Below are 18,595 nucleotides of genomic sequence, written 5' to 3' on the forward strand. Positions count from 1 at the left end.
TACATTTCTCCTAATATTTCCAGAAAGATTTTATGTAGATTTAGACAAGCTGTTTCTAACATTTATATGAAAAGGCCGAAGGACAAGAAATAGCCAAAAGAATTTTGAAAAGGAGTGAAATTGTAGGAATCCTATTACCTGATTATAAGAATTACTCTAAAGCTATGGTCTCAAGATAGTGTGGTATTGGCAAAGGGATAGATGAATGGAAGAGAGAGAGTCCAGAAATAGAGACACACAAACATAGCCAATTGACTTTTTTTTTTCTTTTTTTTGCAAATTTGTGAAAGCAGTTAAATAAAAACAGAATAGTCTCTTCAAAACACGGTGCTGGATTCAGTGGAAATGTGTATGGGAAAAAAGTGAATCTCAATCTAAACCTCACAATTTACACAAAGATTATGTCAAAACAGATTATATATCTAAATAACTGAAACTACAATTTTTTAAAAAAAATTTTATATATTTTGAGAAGGATTGTGTATATGTATAGGTGTATGTAAGTGTATTATAATGACTTTGTCATATAGTAGATATCTCTATTTTTTTTTCTTATTTATTTTGAGAAAGCATAAGCAGGGGAGGGGCAGGGGGAGAGAATCTTCTTTTTTTATATTAAATATAATTTATTGTCAAATTGTTTTCCATACAACACCCAGTGCTTATCCTAACAGGTGCTCTCCTCAATGCCCATCACCCACTTTCCCCTCTCCCCCATCCCTCATCAACCCTCAGTTTGTTCTCAGTATTTAAGAGTCCTTATGGTTTGCCTCTCTCCCTCTCTGTAGCTTTCTTTTTTCCCCTTCCCCTCCCCCATGGTCTTCTGTTAAGTTTCTCAGGATCCACATATGCGTGAAAACGTATTGTATCTGTCTTTCTCTGCCTGACTTATTTCACTTGGCATAATACCCTCCAGTTCCATCTATGTTGCTGCAAATGGCCAGATTCTTTCTCATTGCCAAGTAGTATTCCATTGTATATATAAACCACATCTTCTTTATCCATTCACCAGTTGATGGACATTTAGGCTCTTTCCATAATTTGGCTATTGTTGAAAGCACTGCTATAAATATTGGGGTACATGTGCCCCTATGCATCAGCACTCCTGTATCCCTTGGGTAAATTTCTAGCAGTGCTATTGCGGGTCATAGGGTAGATCTGTTATTAATTTTTTGAGGGACCTCCACACTGTTTTCCAGAGCGGCTGCACCAGTTTGCATTCCCACCAACAGTGCAAGAGGGTTCCCGTTTCTCCACATCCTCTCCAGCATCTAAGTCTCCTGATTTGTTCATTTTGGCCACTCTGACTGGCGTGAGGTGGTATCTCAGTGTGGTTTTGATCTGTATTTCCCTGATGAGAAGTGACATTAAGCATCTTTTCATGTGCCTCTTGGCCATCTGGATGTCTTCTTTAGAAAAGTGTCTATTCATGTCGTCTGTCCATTTCTTACTCTCCATGCTCAGCATGTGGGGCTTGATCCCACGACCCTGGGATCATGACCTGAGCCAAAATCAAGAGTCAGACGCTCAACCAACCGAGCCTCCCAGGCACCCCCAAACTATAAAATTTTTAGAGAAAACTGGAGGAAATTTTTATGACTTAGCATTAGGCAGAAGGTCTACTCTCCTACTTCATGTCTTTGAGATTCTTTCAATGTGTGCTTCTGTTCAGTGGATAATGGACTTCAGTGAGGTAATTTAGAGGACTAACATTTATTGAACATTTACTCTGAGTCAGGCATTGTTCTAACTCAATCCCTACAACACCCCTGCAAAATAGATACTATAATATTTACTATCTCACTTTTGAGATGAGGAAACTGAAGCACAAATATTCATAAGTATGACCAGAGTGAATTCCACAGCAGCAGAACAGCAAGTGCCCTGAGCACTCTGTTTTCAGACCTGGGCTGTTACCCACTCCTCCGTTCAGACGTCCTCATCTTCCTCATTCTTTTTGAAAATGCAAATCACTGATTTTCATGACTCCCGCAACCCAGGCCATCTACTTTTTCTTTCTGTGTGAGTTCTCTTCATCCGCCCACATTTAGGTTGGTGGGTTTTTGTGGTTGAATCAGAGCAGCGTTAACCCACTTCAATCCATTTAGCGCCCTCTTGTGTCTGCAGTGGATTTTACAGCAAGCAGTGCTTCCGCATTAGGGCTGGGATACAAAAGATCTAGTGGGAAAGCTTCTGAGGATCAAAATGTGATAAATTGGTGTGATCAGAAACTTGAATTCCCTTAGACGTGAACTTTCTGGTGAGTTGCCTCCATGTGATTTGTCAATAAGAATAGAATCTTGGAGGGAAGCCGCTGACAGAAAACTTACAGAAATTCAAGTTAGCTTTTAAATCTCATTTTGCTATCTTCTTTTGTAGTAGGGCCTTGGCCTTTGGGCTTCCTGCATTGTGGGTGGCCCTGAGCTGTTAGGGTGAAAATCTTCATTCCTAGCTTTTCAGCCTTAGAGGCAAGGTCCTCTTTAGGGGTGCATCTCTCCAAAGGGTAGAGGGTAGATTGCTTCCCCCGTGCCTTTAGGCCAATTTAGAAGAAAGTATTAAAATCTGCCGGAGGATTTGCTTCAACAGTGAAGTAGAATAGGAAGAGGACAGTGGCACACGCTTCCCTTCCCTGGAGATTTGCCAGTTTGTTTTGGGTGGGAGAGGAGGAAAGAAAGGGGGAAAGGGAAAAAATGGGGGTAGAATGTGCTGAATTCTCAGCGTTATTCCCTGAAGGTGTGGGCTGTAACTTTCTGAAAGAGGGAGGTATATGGAGAGGGATGGGCTAGGAAATAAATTCTAAAAACCAAGAAAAACACCTGATACTTTCTATTAAACAATCATATTTTGTTCTTGTCTATTTATTTACTTCTCTATTACAGATGTAATAGATGTCCATAGTGAGAAATACAAAAGGGAAAAAAACATATCCAAAGAACATATACCAATCATATTTCATGTATTTAATATTTAATAATTAATATTTAATATTTCATGTATTTTCCTTCCCTCCTATGCATGAAGATTTGACTGTTTTGTTGAATTAGGTCATGTTTATAATTTTTTACTTTTTGATTATCTTATCAGAAGCATTTAATGGGTTAGGACATAACCTATGCAGTCATTTACTAGAGCTGAGTTCTAGAACTATGATAGATATTTAGGTCTTAGTTAATATTTCATTTTACTTTAGTACTGTTTATTTAGAGAGAACAGAGGAGGGGCAGAGAGGGGGAGAGGGAGGGGAGTGGGGGAGAGGAATACCAATCAGGCTGCCCGCTCAGCACAGAGCCAGTGCAGGGCTCGACCTCAATAATGGCGAGATCATGACCTGAGCTGAAATCAGGAATTGGGATGCTCAACTGACTGAGCTGCCCAAGTGTCCCAGGTATTAGTTAACATTTTAATAGAGGTGACACTTCAGTGACTGTCTTCACTGCTTTATTATTATTATTATTATTATTTTTTAACTTAAGGGTTTTTTTCTTAGTACAGATGCCTGAAATCACCATGATGGGGAAGAGCTCAGAGAGGACTTTAAGGCTCTCAGTACTGACATAAAGGAGCCCACCTACCCTGCCTACCCTGGCTGGAGGTGGCCTCCGCCCCTTGGTATCAATGGTTTGTTTGTTTTGTTTTGTCTTTTAATGTCTGTTTATTTTTGAAGGAGAGAGAGAGAGCACAAGCAGGGGAGGGGTAGAGAGAGAGGGAGACACAGAATCCGAAGCAGGCTCCAGGCTCTGAGCTGTCCGCACAGAGCTGACGGGGGGCTCGAACCCACAAACCATGAGATCATGACCTGAGCCAAAGTCGGTCATTTAACTGACTGAGCCACCCAGGCCCCCCTGGTATCAATGGGGTTTGTAGAGTAGTTCCTGCACTTTCAAGAGCCTTGTGTTTTTTTCCCCTCTGTCAAATGGGAGTAACATTTCAAGTGCCCCCTTAGAGCTTGGCACACAGTGGGCATTAAATGAAATTATTTTAAAGCAATGACAGCACTGAGTAGCCTTATTACAGGATTTGTATCAGTTTGCCTTGCCACCTGTAATGTGTGAGGTTACTTGTTGAACCTCTTATTAAGCATTTGATACCTAATTATTTCTTTTAAAAAAATACCTCTGCTGATTTAACAGAAAACGCTACCTCATTATCTTTTTAATTTTTTTATTATAGTGATGATGGACAAATTGGTGTGTTATTGTAGAATAGCTTGTTGTCTGTCTTACGAAATGCTTTTGACTTTTTTCTCTTGGCATTTAGTATTTTCTTAGAAATTTGTATGAATTGTGTATACAGTAAATCATCTAAGCCTTTATCATACTATCATACGGCTGTTTATCTATTATTTCTTTACCTTAAACTTTGATTTTCTTTGTATGTTACATACACCTTTCTCATGAAGATGATAAAGTGGTCGTAACTGTGATCTCTTCATTGTTAATTCTGTAGATGAATTTTTAATCAGGTCTATATTTCTTGCAAAGAATGACAGTATTATATATTCATTTCCAACCTTCCTACCCCTCATTAATTCTCATGTCTTTTAAATTTGCCTGAAATTCTATAACAGGGCTAAATAATCATGGGGCTTAGTGGGTACCATCTTTTAATTTTCCTGATTTTAACAGGAGTATCTCCAGTGTTGCACCAATAAGTAGAATATTAATCAGTTATTTTCACAAATGTAGTGTTTATTGTGCCAAGTATATATTCAGTTTTTTGAAAATTTGAGTTTTTGCATGTTTAAGAGCATCCTTTTTCTCACAGCAATTGTGTGTTTTTGTTATTTGATCTTTTGTTGGCTAGGAAAGTATTTTCTGACATCACACATATATTTCTATGCTTGGAATTAGTGTATGCTCACTATTTCATGTTTTACTCTTTTCATTCAGCGCCATTTTCCTACAACCTACATATAAACATGTGTATGTGTGCACGTATAATGAATAAAAGAAAATATATCTGTGTGTTAAGAATGATTATCCTAGAATTATGGTGGCATTATTGAATTATTTTCACTTCACTCTTCCGTATTTTCCACTTTTCTAAAATGATATGCCCTGTGACCACACAAAAAAAATGTTGCCTGAAAATGTTAATCCTGTGCCAATTAATGATGGGTGAAAGGATTTAGGAGGTCACCTGTGATTTAAGAAAGCCTATTTATGTCATGTATGTAACTTGTTCATTATCTAGAATCCAAGTGATTTTGGTATTAAGGGAACTGAAAAATAAGAGTTAATACTTTTTTTTTTTTTTACAAGGCAGTAATATGGCCTATCTTTTCTTTCTGGTGAAAAATGATAATATGCAGTGACTGTCTTTTCCTTAACTAAGAATTTGGGACTTGGTGTCTGAAAATTATTTTTTTCATGCTTTCTGACATTTAAAAGAATCTGAACAGTCTTTCAAAGGAATTACAAATAATAAAATACGTATTTATCTCTTATCTAAAGGATTAAAATGATAATCAGGAGGGTTGCATAGCACCTGAGACCTGCCAGGTTGCTTTTAAAAACTTGAATTTTCCTCTTGGCCCCAGTGGGAGGCCACAATCCAGACACCGTCCCGGGGGTATGGCTGCCCCGTCTGGGACTGCACACAGATATAGAAACATAAAAGCATGCATTTATGCATCAAGACACACAGAAACAACAATCACTGTATTTGGTACCTTAATTGCATCTTCCAGACACCAGGAATAGCCCTTGCTTCCTCTGCCATGGTCAAGACTTTCTCTCTGAGATGAGATTTAGCTAATTTCAGAAGAGCTCAGGAAATCTCTTCAGATTCAGTTTGTAACACACCGTGCACTTAAAATATGAAAATCTCAACCGACATTATGATCACTGAAGATTGCATATACATATAAAACCATAACGTCTCCTCCTTTTTCTCTTCTCTTCTGTAGCTTTGGGCCAGATTATGTTGTATGTGGATGGGATGAATGGAGTAATAAACCACAATGAAACCATTCAGTGGCTGTACACGCTCATTGGGTCAAAGGTAAGAGCAGGTTATGGTCGAACTTTTACTCGGTTTGCATATCATATAACTTTCTTTTTGTTTTCTCTGAGATGGCTTTGTGGAAAGAAATTCTGTTTAGCTTGGTTCCAGCCTTGTAACAGAAGTGAGGATGACTATTTTACAGATTTTAAAATACATTCAAATTGCAAAAGTTTATGAAGTTTTAATGCATTTTATGTTCTCTTCTTTCAAGCTTTAATCAGATGCTTTTGGCACCTCTAGTTTTTAATGTTTAATTTAAAAATTTTGCTAGAGATATAGTATCAATCTTACCTGTTTCATTTCATGTTCATTTATGTTCAGTTACATAAGGACATATTTGTGTGTTGTGCATATGTATGTGCATATTCTTCTGTGTAGTTGAAGGAATTTGAGACCACCTTTCAACTCTACCATCAGTTATAAAAGTAGCAGTTAGTAAAGACTGACCAGGCCCCAGGCACCATAGTAGGTGTTTTATAAGCATTATCTCCTTTAATCCGTGATGAGATAAATGAGACCGTGATGAGATAAATAACATCATCCCCATTTTGTAGTTGAGAAAAAGAGTGCTTAGTTGGGAGAATCCTCTGATTTCCCCCATGGATCTTGGCATGTGATAACCTGATACATCCATGACTTGGCTGTGAACCCCACACTCGGGAAGTGCCCCAACAAGGCAGACCTACCCTGTCACTTGAGCTGGGCAAGGCTCTGACATGGTCCCCCCTGCATCCTCAGGTGGGGCCACGAGAGGGGCCGTTTGGAGGGGGGATTGAGGAAGAGTAAGAAGGGATCCTGTCCTGAGTAGGTACAAGTGGATCAGGCTGGAGTGTGGTCAGCTTTTGGGGCGAGGGTGGGGTGGGGCAGCATGGAGGAGATGAAATTGACTATAGTGGGCAACAGGGTCAGGTAGAGGGGCAACTAGAGGGCCTGCATGGGGCAACTAGAGGACTTGCACAGGTCACAGGATCAACATAATGTTGTGGGGGGGAGGGGTCTCTGGAGAGCACGTGGTCACCCTAAATGGCTCCCATCCCTGTCCTCACTGCCACCGCCACTCTGGCGAGCCACTCAAGGCTGGTGTGCGCCAGCGACGAGCTCATGGTGGTGAGTCTTATCCCTTGGCCTGACCTCTCCTGTTACCTGCTTCCCAAAGACTCTGCTGTGCTTCAGGAACACTCAGCCCTGATTTGACTTTGTGTCGAGAACAGATTCCATTTGAGGTTTATCGTCCTGGTGATGGTGCCCTTGTGTCGTGAGAAGGGCCTTTTCTCCGTGGATGGCCCCGATACGCAGGACTCATTGCATCCCAGATCCTTGGTTGACCCTTACATCTCCTTCTCAGTTTTCCTTTTTCTCATATTGATGATCGATTTTTTTCCCCATTTCATAATAGAAATAGCCATGGTTTCTTTCAGAAGGCTAATAATTTTTTCTCCTCTCTCTCTCTCTCTCTCTCTCTCTCTCTTGTTTTTGGTTTTGTCTTCTATGGAAAATGAAAATGAATCTATTTACAAACTGCTGTAGGTGACCTTAGATGCTGAATGAAATGCTGGCTTTACTAGGTTGGTTTAGCCAGGCTGAGGGAAGATTTATATCTCATATCCTGTTTCAGTGTTTTCTGTTTTTTTCCTTATGCTGGGAACCCTCCCCAAGCTTCATGTTCATTTGGAAACTGCTCCCTTCCCAAGGTTCCATGGATGGTCTCGAAGACCCCACAATCTAGGGAGATGGGAGGAGATTCTGTGATAGAAATGGACTTTTGGTACATGTTAGAGACAAATAAATCTTCATAGCTTTATTTATAGTCATGATAAAACACCAATAGCCAGCTCTATTTCTAAAAGGAAATAAAACCTAACATACTTACAGTAGGAAAAGTGACCATCTTTTAGCTCATCAGCAAGAAGGGCATAGAGTGAAGGCAAGATCTAGGTGGTGGGTCGGGAGAAAAGAAGCGAGGATACAGAGGGAATGTCACGGAGGGAAGACAGGGAGATGGAGACAAGTGAGAGGAGAGATCCCAGGGGAGGAAAAGAAAAAGAGGAGAAGAGAAAGAGGAAACAGGCCCAACAGTGATCATTTCTCTGCTCAGTAGATGGGAGGAGGACTCAGTCTTTGGTGTTGCAACACCATGCTGTTGATTTTTCTTTGGAATCATTCTTTTAAGAAAAGCAAATGAAAGGAACCTCCTTCTTGCATTTCTGTGTAACATGGAGAAATCCTAAAATTAGAAGTCTTCAAGAATAAGTTTGTAGGAATTATGCTTTCCCAGCCTCCTTTCACATAGTGTTCATGACCCTGGGCATCTCTCCCTGAGGCCTCTGTCTGAGGTGGAGTGTTCTCCTCCTCCCCAGCCACATGGGGCATCGGCACTGGATCGGTGCTGGTTTTTTCTCCATCTTTGATTTTTCAAAGGAGGGTCCATAGTAGTCTCCAACTCCTGTGCTCAGCACTGAGCCGGTCACTATGAAGACAAGAAAATAGAGCCCATGGTCAGCCTGAGCCTTGGAACTTACAGTGTTGTTAGAAGGGGGACCATGGGTGACTCGCAGCCTATATCCACCCACTGTGATGTCAGCTAAAGGACTCGCTGTGTTCTGCAGGGTGTGCTCAGTTCCAGGCTGGTGGCTGAAAGTCAGCAGTGGGAGCAGCCAGCAGATTGATTTTCAGTGTAGTTCTGATGAGATCACCTCTTATTTGCAAAACCAGTAATGGAGGCCCCTGACATCCCCCTTACCCCCAGGTCTAGATAGTAAGGTATCTGCAAGAAACATGGGTGCACAGACCTGAGACCGTTAGGTTTGGGGAAGGAAGCCTCTGTCCCCTCCTTACACATAGGTTTTCCAAGTTCAAATTAAGAAATCTGGAAAGCCAGAGGTCCTAGGGCTTTCTTTTGACTAAGAGTCTGATTTCTCAGAACCTAAAAGGTTTACCTTGAGTTCGTATTGTTTTGGCCTTAAACAGGAATGGAGCTGATAAATGAAATCTTGGGTTAGAGAAACCTTGTCCTTCTGTTTTCATAATTGTTCATTTTCCTTCCATGAAAGGCAACAAGATGTGATTTTGCAGCCTGCCAGAGGGTCATTATGCAATGCATATTTGCAGATATTTGAGACTCATAGCCAGAGGAGAAAATTATGCATTTGCAGCCAAATAATTACTTTTTAAAAAGAAAGAAAAGAAAGTGTTTTCAATGAAGTGTTTCATTTTATTTACAAAAGCCCGTCTTTAAACTCCGCAGTCAGAGGTAGGGAGAAGATGCCCATCTCTTGACTTCTCACACAGTATGGAGTTTTTTCTCTTCATACATCTGAAGGGCAATAAATTGGGGTGAAATGATTCAGCTTGTACAGCATGGCCTTTCGCTCTAACACAGAAAGTCCGTCTCTCTTTATAGATCTCCTTCTGGCCTATGGGGAGGCCCAGGGTCCCCCACCTCCTTGTGGGTTCTCCAGGGATGCCTCTTGTTGTAGTCATGGAATCTTCCCTCTCTGGATTGCTGTCCACCTTGGCTCAGCCTGCTCTCTCTTTTTCTGCCCCCTACCCCCACGGAATCTAATTTTTTTCAGCTGTGCCCCAGGTTGCTGATCACAGATCTCTGGACTTCCTTTTTGATGGTTTGGAGGTAGGCATGCTCGCACAGTAGCAAAGCTGTGAGGTGGTGACACCTGGTCACAAGTTGCAGGGGAAACCGAATAATGGAGATATGGGGACATCTTGAGGAATAGCTTCCTCGGTTTGGGTTTCTGGATATAGATAAGTAAAAGCAAAGATAGGGTCACAGCTTTGAATCGAAGTGGCCAGGAATCTGGCATTGCCTCTGGTAGGAGTAGAGAAGTTGGACATTGAGATTCGTTGGCAGGAGAGCTTTGACATACTGTTTTTTTGTTTTTTGGGTTTTTTTAATGCTTATTTCTGAGAGAGAGAGAGAGACCGAGTGAGCAGGGGAGGGGCAGAGAGAGGGGGAGACACAGAATCTGAAGCAGGCTCCAGGCTCCGAGCTGTCAGCACAGAGCCTGACTTGGGGCTCGAACTCACGAACTGTGAGATCATGACCTGAGCTGAAGTCGGACGCTCAAGCAACTGAGCCACCCAGGCACCTGACATGCTGGTTTTGAGGTGAAGGCAGTGTCCACAAGGGCAGCTAAGCTGGTTCCTCCATAGTGCCATTTGCTCCAGGAGGAGGGGAGGAGATTGAGTGCACCCTTTGGTCTCAAGCCCTTGGCATGGCATCTGATCCATCAGATGCCCCACATATGAGTTAGATCTGAAGCTCTTTTTGAGTTACGTAACATAACATGGAATCCTGGCCTTGAAGAAATGGTGAAGTCTTGTTAAAGATGTTGCTGATGTTCACCAGCCACATTCCTGATACTTCTAGAGGCAGAGGGAGTGTTACTGTTGGGCCCTGGAATTGGTGGGAAGCCTTCCTCTCTGTCCTCTGTGGATGTCAGAGCATCCACCTCTCTGACGTTAAACAGACCACACCTCCGACTGCGAAGTGGTGCAGCCACTCTGGAAAACAGTATGGAAGTTCCTCAAAAAATTAAAAATATACCTACCCTGCAACCCAGCAGTTGCACTACTAGGTATTTATTGAATGGATACAGGTGTGCTGTTTCGAAGGGACACATTGCACCCCAGTGTTTACAGAAGCACTATCAACAATAGCCAAAGTAGGGAAAGAGCCCAAATGTCCATCGATGGATGAATGGATAAAGAAGATGTGGTGTGTGTATATGTGTGTGTGTGTGTATACACACACACACAATGGAGTATTACTTGGCAATCAAAAAGAATGAAATCTTGGCATTCACAACTATGTGGATGGAACTAGAGGGTATTATACTAAGTGAAATTAGAGAAAGACAAAAATCATATGACTTCACTTATATGAGGACTTTAGGATACAAAACAGATGGACATAAGGGAAGGGAAGCAAAAATAATATAAAAACAGGGAGAGGGATGAAACATTAACAGACTCATAAATATGGAGACCAACCAGAGGGTTACTGGAGGGGTTGTGGGGGGGGGGGGCTAAATGGGCGAGGGGCATTAATGAATCTACTCCTGAAATCGTTGCACTAGATGTTAACTCACTTGGATGTAAATTAAAAAAAAAAAATGAACAAAAAACCCCGCCTCCTCGTGGGTTTTCCAGGGATGCCTCTTGTTGCGTTAAACACCATGCACTGCTTTCTGGAGCAACACAATGTCACTTCCTCCCTGGAAACTCTTTGAGTATTTAAAGGCAGTTAGCATGTCACCCTGTCCAAGCTCAGCTTGATTGTTTCCACAGATAGTCGTTGGTGACATAATTTGCAGTTCCTCATCATACTGGATATAGCATCCTTCTTCTACACATCCCACTTTTGATTGATTAGGCTTTTCACCGGCAGCCCTGGGTGCTAGCTCAAATTAGACTGATAATGCCCTAAACTTCCCAGGGTTTTTGTTTTTGATATGCCAGCTTCTTCCATTCTGCATCTCCGTGATTGACTTACACCTAGATGCCGAGCTTTGCATTTTTTCCCCATTGGTATCATCAGAGTTCCAGCCTTAAGATGATTTTGCGTTTTGCTTTGGCTATTCATCATGTTAACTGTTAGTCCTAGGGTTTTTGTTTTTGTTTAAAAAATTTTTTTAGTTTATTTTTGAGAGAGAGCGAGCAAGAGAATGAGCAGGGGAGAGGCAGAGAGAGAGGGAGACACAGAATCTGAAGCAGGCTCCAGGCTCTGAGCTGTCAGCATAGAGCCCGATGCAGGACTTGAACCCACAAACTGGGAGATCATGACCTGACCTGAACCAAAGTTGGTACTCGACCAACTGAGCCACCCAGGCGCCCCAGTCCTAGTTTTATTTAACATAAATTTAATGAGCAGAATTTCTCTGCCATTAACCAAAACATCGATATAGCCAAGGAATGCATAAGCCCTTGCAGCTTGCAGCTTGACACTGATAGTCATTTTTAGACCATTTTAGTGGGAAGGTGCTGAACTCTGATCATCCAGCCTCGTTTCTTCATTGAGTTCCAAAGCCAAAGTCAACGTATGCTGCATCTGCTGTTAAGTGCAGATCCCTGAGACCAAATACACTTGTATGATCCTTTGGGTGGATTGCTTTTTCATCTGTAGAATGGGTTTAATAAATGATAGAACGGGGATAATAATAGTGAAGAATAGGTAGAACACTGAGCCTTGTATCTGCAAACAAGTGTCCAGTGTTGTAAATCAACATCTCTTTTCCCTCAACCTCCTGTTTAAAGAAGGAGGTGGCCTCAGCTTGCCAGAACCTGCTCACCTGGAAACTGCTGGTCCCAGGTGTCTCTCTCTCTTTTCTAAGTGCTTATGAGACTTTCATCCAGAAAGCTTTTGGAGCATGTTGCCAGGGATCAGTTAGAAGGTTTAATGAAATGTAGGATATAAATTTTTCAGCTTCATCTATAATCCTTCTTTCTCAAAATTGGGACATGAACTTTGCATTGTGTGAGATGCCTGCATTGTAAATTCTCAGAACATCACATGTTATTCTCACTTATTCTTAAAAGTATTATGCAGGAGTATATTAATTTATATGCTCAAATGTGAAAAGTAAAATATAGTTGCCATGTTGATAAGCCATTATTTGAATACCTGTTATCCCTCCAATGGAACATCAGATGTGCTATTGTTTGAGGGACATAGTTTTCCAAGATTTTTAATTTCTGCATCTTTGGAGCTTGACATGAAGAAATTGAGATTGTGTACCTTCATTTGAATCATTTTCCCTTCAGCAGGATGCTTGTTAAGATGTTCTTGCATCTGGGGGCGCCTGGGTGGCGCAGTCGGTTAAGCGTCCGACTTCAGCCAGGTCACGATCTCACGGTCCGTGAGTTCGAGCCCCGCGTCGGGCTCTGGGCTGATGGCTCAGAGCCTGGAGCCTGTTTCCGATTCTGTGTCTCCCTCTCTCTCTGCCCCTCCCCGTTCATGCTGTGTCTCTCTCTGTCCCAAAAATAAATAAACGTTGAAAAAAAAAAATTAAAAAAAAAAAAAAAAAAAAAGATGTTCTTGCATCTGGCTTCTGTCTGGGAAGGGATAGTTTGGGGCTTTAATGTGTCGTCTGTGATTGACATCAAAATATGCTTCACATGGTTAAAACTGATTCACTCTCTTTTCCTTTGTTGCATCTTGGGCAGTTTCTGTTGTCTTTGCTCAGCTTGTCTTCATTAAGTCTTCCTGATGAACTTCAGAAATACATTCTTTATGTCTTTTACAGTGCTTATTATTTCTAGCATTTCCATCTGACTCTTTCTAGTTTCCCTCCACTGAAATTTCTCATTTGTTCATGCACGTTGTCCACCTTTTCCAGCAGAATTTTTAACATATCGATTGTTGTACATCATAGAGTTCCAAAGTTAAGTTAAATCTGTCTGTTGATTGCTTAGTTTCTTTTTTTTTTTTTTTAAGTTTATTTATTTTTGAGAGAGAGAGAGAGGCAGGCAGGCAGGCGGAGAGAGAATCCCAAGCAGACTCTGCACAGTCAGTGCAGAGCCTGATGTGGGGCTCAAACTCAAGAAATGTGAGATCATGACCTGAGTCTAAATCAAGAGTTGGATGCTTAACCTACTGAGCCACCTAGGCACCCCTGTTGATTGCTTACTTTCTTGACAGCAGGCTTGAGGACTTCGCGTTTGTAAAACTTTGATTTTTTTATGATCGTAAGTGTAATATACTCTTTGTATAAAACTTTAGAAATACAAAAAGAGAAAAAAATCACCTGAAATACTTCTATATAGATTCAACGACTAACTTTGTACATTTTCTTCTAATTTTTTAAAACTTTATTACATAGTTAACACTATATTACAAGCATTTTCCTGGGTCATCATACTATTTTAAAAACATGTTAAATGCTTATGTAATAGTTATAGAAATGTACTAAATTCATTGGACTTTTCTTGTGTTAATTTGTTTGATGCTATAATGTTTAAAGAGCTTTGTTACTAACTTGATGTTAACATGTTTAGTAAATGAGGTTGTGTTTGAATGTTTTTCCATGTTTATCGTTGTTCCATTAGGTAAGAATTTTAAAAATTCTACAAGTTTCAATGGAATGTTCAAGTAATATTTGTGTTAGAGAGATAGGGGACACAAAGGGCTCTTTTCCCCTTAGGGCAGTTGCTGTCCTTCTGGTTATTTGGGTACATATGACTGGAAAACTAATTCTCACCTATATGATCTCTTGGATGTCCATATGAGGATAATCTCAGGGCAAGAAAAAGAAAAAAAAAAAAAAAAAGAGAAGACCTAGTTTGACTCATTGTTATTTTATGAAGATGTCAGGGAGAGAGACCAGAGATTCAAGCCAGACCTTACAGGAGCCAGCGTGCCGAGGGCATCTGGTCCAGAAAGGCTCTCCAGCCACAGGACTGGACAGCAGTGTCTTTAATCCACTTTGAGATGATCATCTTCAGGGAGCTGATAGGCGGTAGGAACCATAACTCTAAAGAGGCTTGTGAATAACCTGGAATTGTAGCTTACTAATTTCTGCAAGCAAGATCCCCTATGAGCAAGAGAAACAGAAGCAGGGGACTTTGACCTTTCTGCCTTTTCAGGGCATTTGGTCAAGGACTAGCAGCTGTGTTCTAGATTCTGGAGAGACTAGGGATGGGTGGTTCTAAGACGGGAGAATATCTGGGGGTGATGCAGACATCCCAGAGCAGCCCATGTGCTGTTCCTTGGGAAGCAACGCTCTGGGAGAGTTGGATGGGCTAGAGAACCGGAGGAAGTGTCGGCTTCTGCGAGCCAGCCTGGGAGTGGCCCTATCAGCTCAGGTTTGCTTTTGCCAGCACTGCTAACCCTGCTCCCCACAGCCTTTCTCCACCGGCCAGCCCTCCTCCACCCACTCTAAGGAGATGGGAGCTGGCTGTGGTGTCCTCTGTCATGTTTCCAGGGCTGATTATTTACTTATGAAAGCTCTTTAACCTTGATTATAGCTCGTGAGAGAATATTTGTAGCATTTCCCCAAGGCTTACGTGTTTGCACCGGAGGGAAAGATGGGACTCCCCATAGTATAGCAGAAAGAATCAGATTGGCCTTTGTGTTTTCTTTTGACGTCTTTCAGAAATTAGTCGTGTGACAGGTTAGGTAGCCTTCTAGAACATGAGATTTTGCATCTGAGAGTAGGGATGTCACTAACGGGACAAGTATCCAAAGTTGTTGATTTCCCTCCTTCATTTGGCAGATGTTACCAGGGTGTTCTTTAAGGCAGTAGTTTAGTGTAGAGGCTTTGGTATTCCTTAGTTAACAATATCAGTGCATATATGTTCCCTCATATCAACTAACTCTTCATAATTACATTGAGTATCCTAAGAGAGAGTTAGCAAAGAGGGTGTTTTCTGACCTTGTCCACTTTTATTCATTGTTCTTTAAAGAAACCTCCTGCTAAGCCCCAGAAGTTTATCTCAATAGAAAGAAAATGTTCACTGGTAGCATTTTTTATTATTTTGATATTTAATTACTTCTGAATACTCTGCTGTGTTACATTCTGCAAGATTTCCTCTCCATTAGCTCGTAAACACTTACAGGGTTCCCAGGCTCACACTTGGCTACTACATGAATCACAAATGTAGTTTGGTTCCCTTTCTGCAAATTCCATCAGGTCATAAGGAGGTCAGCCATCAGGCCTGGAGGCCATAGCACATGGATTTAGTGCAGGTGACTTCCTGTCCAGGCAGAGGCACCAGCCCTGGTCTCTACATGCCTCTCCCTGTGCCAGATACCTACAAAGCCCTGGCCCAGACTTCTGTACTCCCATAATCTGCCTGGGCCCACACTGTATTTCTGACCAGACCCAGTTCATTTTGCAGGCAGCATCTTAGAAGGGGACAGATTCAGGGTCAGAGGTATCTGTTGGACTGTTTGATAACCAGTTACAAAGGCTCCAGGGCCGATTCTGAGCTTCTGGCTCAGGGATTCTGAGCTCAAGGATATGTCATTGGGATAAAGTATTTAAGTGTGAAGGACTTAAAAGTATCTTAAGTCGTTTGACTCTTTGTTGTTGTTAAAATAGTCCATATATTCAGGGTGCCTGGGTGGCTCAGTCGGTTGAGCGTCCGACTTCGCTCAGGTCATGATCTCACACTCCGTGAGTTCGAGCCCCGCGTCGGGCTCTTTGCTGACGGCTCAGAGCCTGGAGCCTTCTTCAGATTCTGTGCCTCCCTCTCTGTCTGCCCCTCCCCTGCTCATGCTCTGTCTCTCTCTGTCTCAAAAATAAATAATAAACACATTAAAAAAAATTAAAAACAGTCCGTATATTCTTAGTTCTGGTAACCTGGTAACCAATGCGGCAAAGCTTTATAAGTCAAGTTATCTTACCAATTTCTAATTCAGTTTTAATAACCAGCATCCACTTCCAGAACATGTATCTATGCTTTTTAGTGGAAAATGAAACAAATAGAATGAAGCATGTTTTTCTAACCCCCTTTGTAATTTAAATCCTGAGGTTTGGAAATTGTTTTCTTTTTATGGTTGTTGAATTTTTAGAAGAGTAGGAATTTGGAAATTTTGTTTGGAATACTTTTATTTCTACCTAATAAGCAGCATATTTGACCTTCTAAGTATAGTTCTTGTGTTTCTCTAAGTACAATAAAACACGAAGGGAGTTCGTTTGCTCTAATGTGCAAAATTATTGAGAAACTGGCTTTTATGCCTTTTCCGTACATCTGGTAGTTATATTTTATCTAAAATGCAGCTGCCCGGGTTCTGTACTGGCTGACTCCACACCCTCTCTGTGGGTTGGCCCAGAAAATTAAAAAAAAGGGAAAGTCCTATGTCGACAGTATCCTGCCACCCCTCCCCCAGGCCCAGCTTCCTGGCATGGAGGTGACATTGGATCCCCAAGTCGTTTATGGAACCCGGAGGCTCAGTCCCCAGACAGAGGCTTGACCTGACAAATGTTACATCCCTGGGGCAGCTCTGTTCCCCTGAAGGTTCATGGCCTCTATTTTATGCTGAGTAAGAACAGAGTGCAAGATGATGGTTGCAGCTGAAAGTAAACCTCAGCCCTGTCGCCCCCAAAGTGTGCTAAATACTTATGAGGAGCACAATTCACAGCTGGCCGCCTGTTCTCATCCTGCCCTCGTAACCCAGAAGTTGTCTAGAGTCCTGTTAAAGACTATGATTTGGCTACGTGTTTTAAAGCGATATGAAGCATAGTTTATTATAATGGACAGTGTTAAAATAGAGCCCTGGGATCCCCTAGCATGTAATTACAGAAAATGTAGGTAACGTGTAGCTCAAAGGCTGAATCTGGACCCCCGGTGTGCTCCCTCTGTCCCTATGGGAGTGGGATTATTTGCGGGAGTACGGTCCCAAAGGCTGACACACAGCTCTTGTGTTGCACGGAAGCCCACAGGCGGCTGGATCAGCTCCGACCCTGTTCCCCCGACTCTCCCTCCCCACTGTAAACGGCTGTCTTCTGGCAAGTGCTCTCTGTCCTCAGCAGCCTGGCTCTGAGAGCCTGTAGTGCAGATAATGTTCAATCACGTGGTGTGGAGGTATTTTGAGTCTTCTCTCAGCGGTGAGATGACCGTGCCCTTGAAGGCAGGGCCATGACTTTCTCACTCCCTCGCAGGTGGTGGGCATCTGGAAAGCACTCAACATCGTCAGAGGAAGCAGCACAGCATCTTGGAGCAGGAGGGACCTTCAATGGGGTCAGCCCTTCCACCGCCACCCGTGTTCTGAATTTCTTCCTTGGTGGCCTTCACGGGTGGCCCCTCTGATCCTCCAGGTGCGCGAGGAACTTGCCCATTTGTCTTACAGCCGCTGCTTTTCAGACGGACTCCTTTTTGCCCTGTACTCATGTAACTGTTTTACGACTGGTCACTTCACCTTCTCATGTGATTGATGTACCTTCAGAATGAGAATCAAGTCTTACTGATTTTCCTTCGGTCGTAGACAGATGGGCAAGTGCGTGAGCCTGTGAGTCACTGCATTGGAACGTGTCATTAGAACATGAAGGAGCTCGGGGCAGAGCTGAAAATCCAGCAGTTCAGATTGTAGGGACGCCGCCTTGTCCCTTTGAGGGGCTTTCAGTGGCTGAGCCATGCCCTGGTGTGTGTGCACGGACACCTGTGTCACCTGTTCCCACCTTCCTCATTCACGGTCCTTGCTCTTGCCGCCATGCTGGGCCTGCCTCTCCTTACCTGTCACCGTCCTGTGGTTTGTCCCTTCCCATTGGATACGGGCTGGCAATCCCCATAGCCATTTCTATTAGGATGTGTCCAAGATAAGTGCAGTGGAACCTAGAGTAGATTTTTAAGAGCTTTGAGATGAGCAGCGTGTTTGGACTTGGAAGGATGGGTGTGTGGCCTCCACTGTGGCTGTTCCAAAGCTTTGGAGGGTTTTGACTGCATTCCAGATACTTGTGGGCATCAAATTAAATGATTTCTGGATAAATAAGGGTTGATGTAGAAACCTTTTAAAGTCATGTGCTTTTATTACTTTCAAGTCTCTACAGTAATGCTAATAAGGTATTTCTGGGGAGAAGTCCTGCTGGACGTATTTGGTGATTAGTTAGGACATGCTTGCAATTAGTACCATGCA

The 18,595-nt window shown here is 42.3% G+C and overlaps 1 protein-coding gene across 16 annotated transcripts in view; it reads left to right on the forward strand.

The window, feature by feature from the left end:
• FHOD3 (formin homology 2 domain containing 3) overlaps positions 1-18,595 on the forward strand; it is a 471,758-nt gene that overhangs the window by 269,173 nt on the left and 183,990 nt on the right. For all 16 annotated transcript variants that reach the window (XM_045458615.1, XM_045458602.1, XM_045458603.1 and 13 more), the window contains exon 6: positions 5,909-6,003. In XM_045458615.1, the coding sequence (XP_045314571.1) occupies positions 5,909-6,003 (95 nt within the window). The remainder of the gene's footprint in view (positions 1-5,908; positions 6,004-18,595) is intronic.

This window comes from Leopardus geoffroyi, chromosome D3, assembly GCF_018350155.1.
Source record: "Leopardus geoffroyi isolate Oge1 chromosome D3, O.geoffroyi_Oge1_pat1.0, whole genome shotgun sequence".
NCBI classification, from domain to species: Eukaryota; Metazoa; Chordata; class Mammalia; order Carnivora; family Felidae; genus Leopardus; species Leopardus geoffroyi.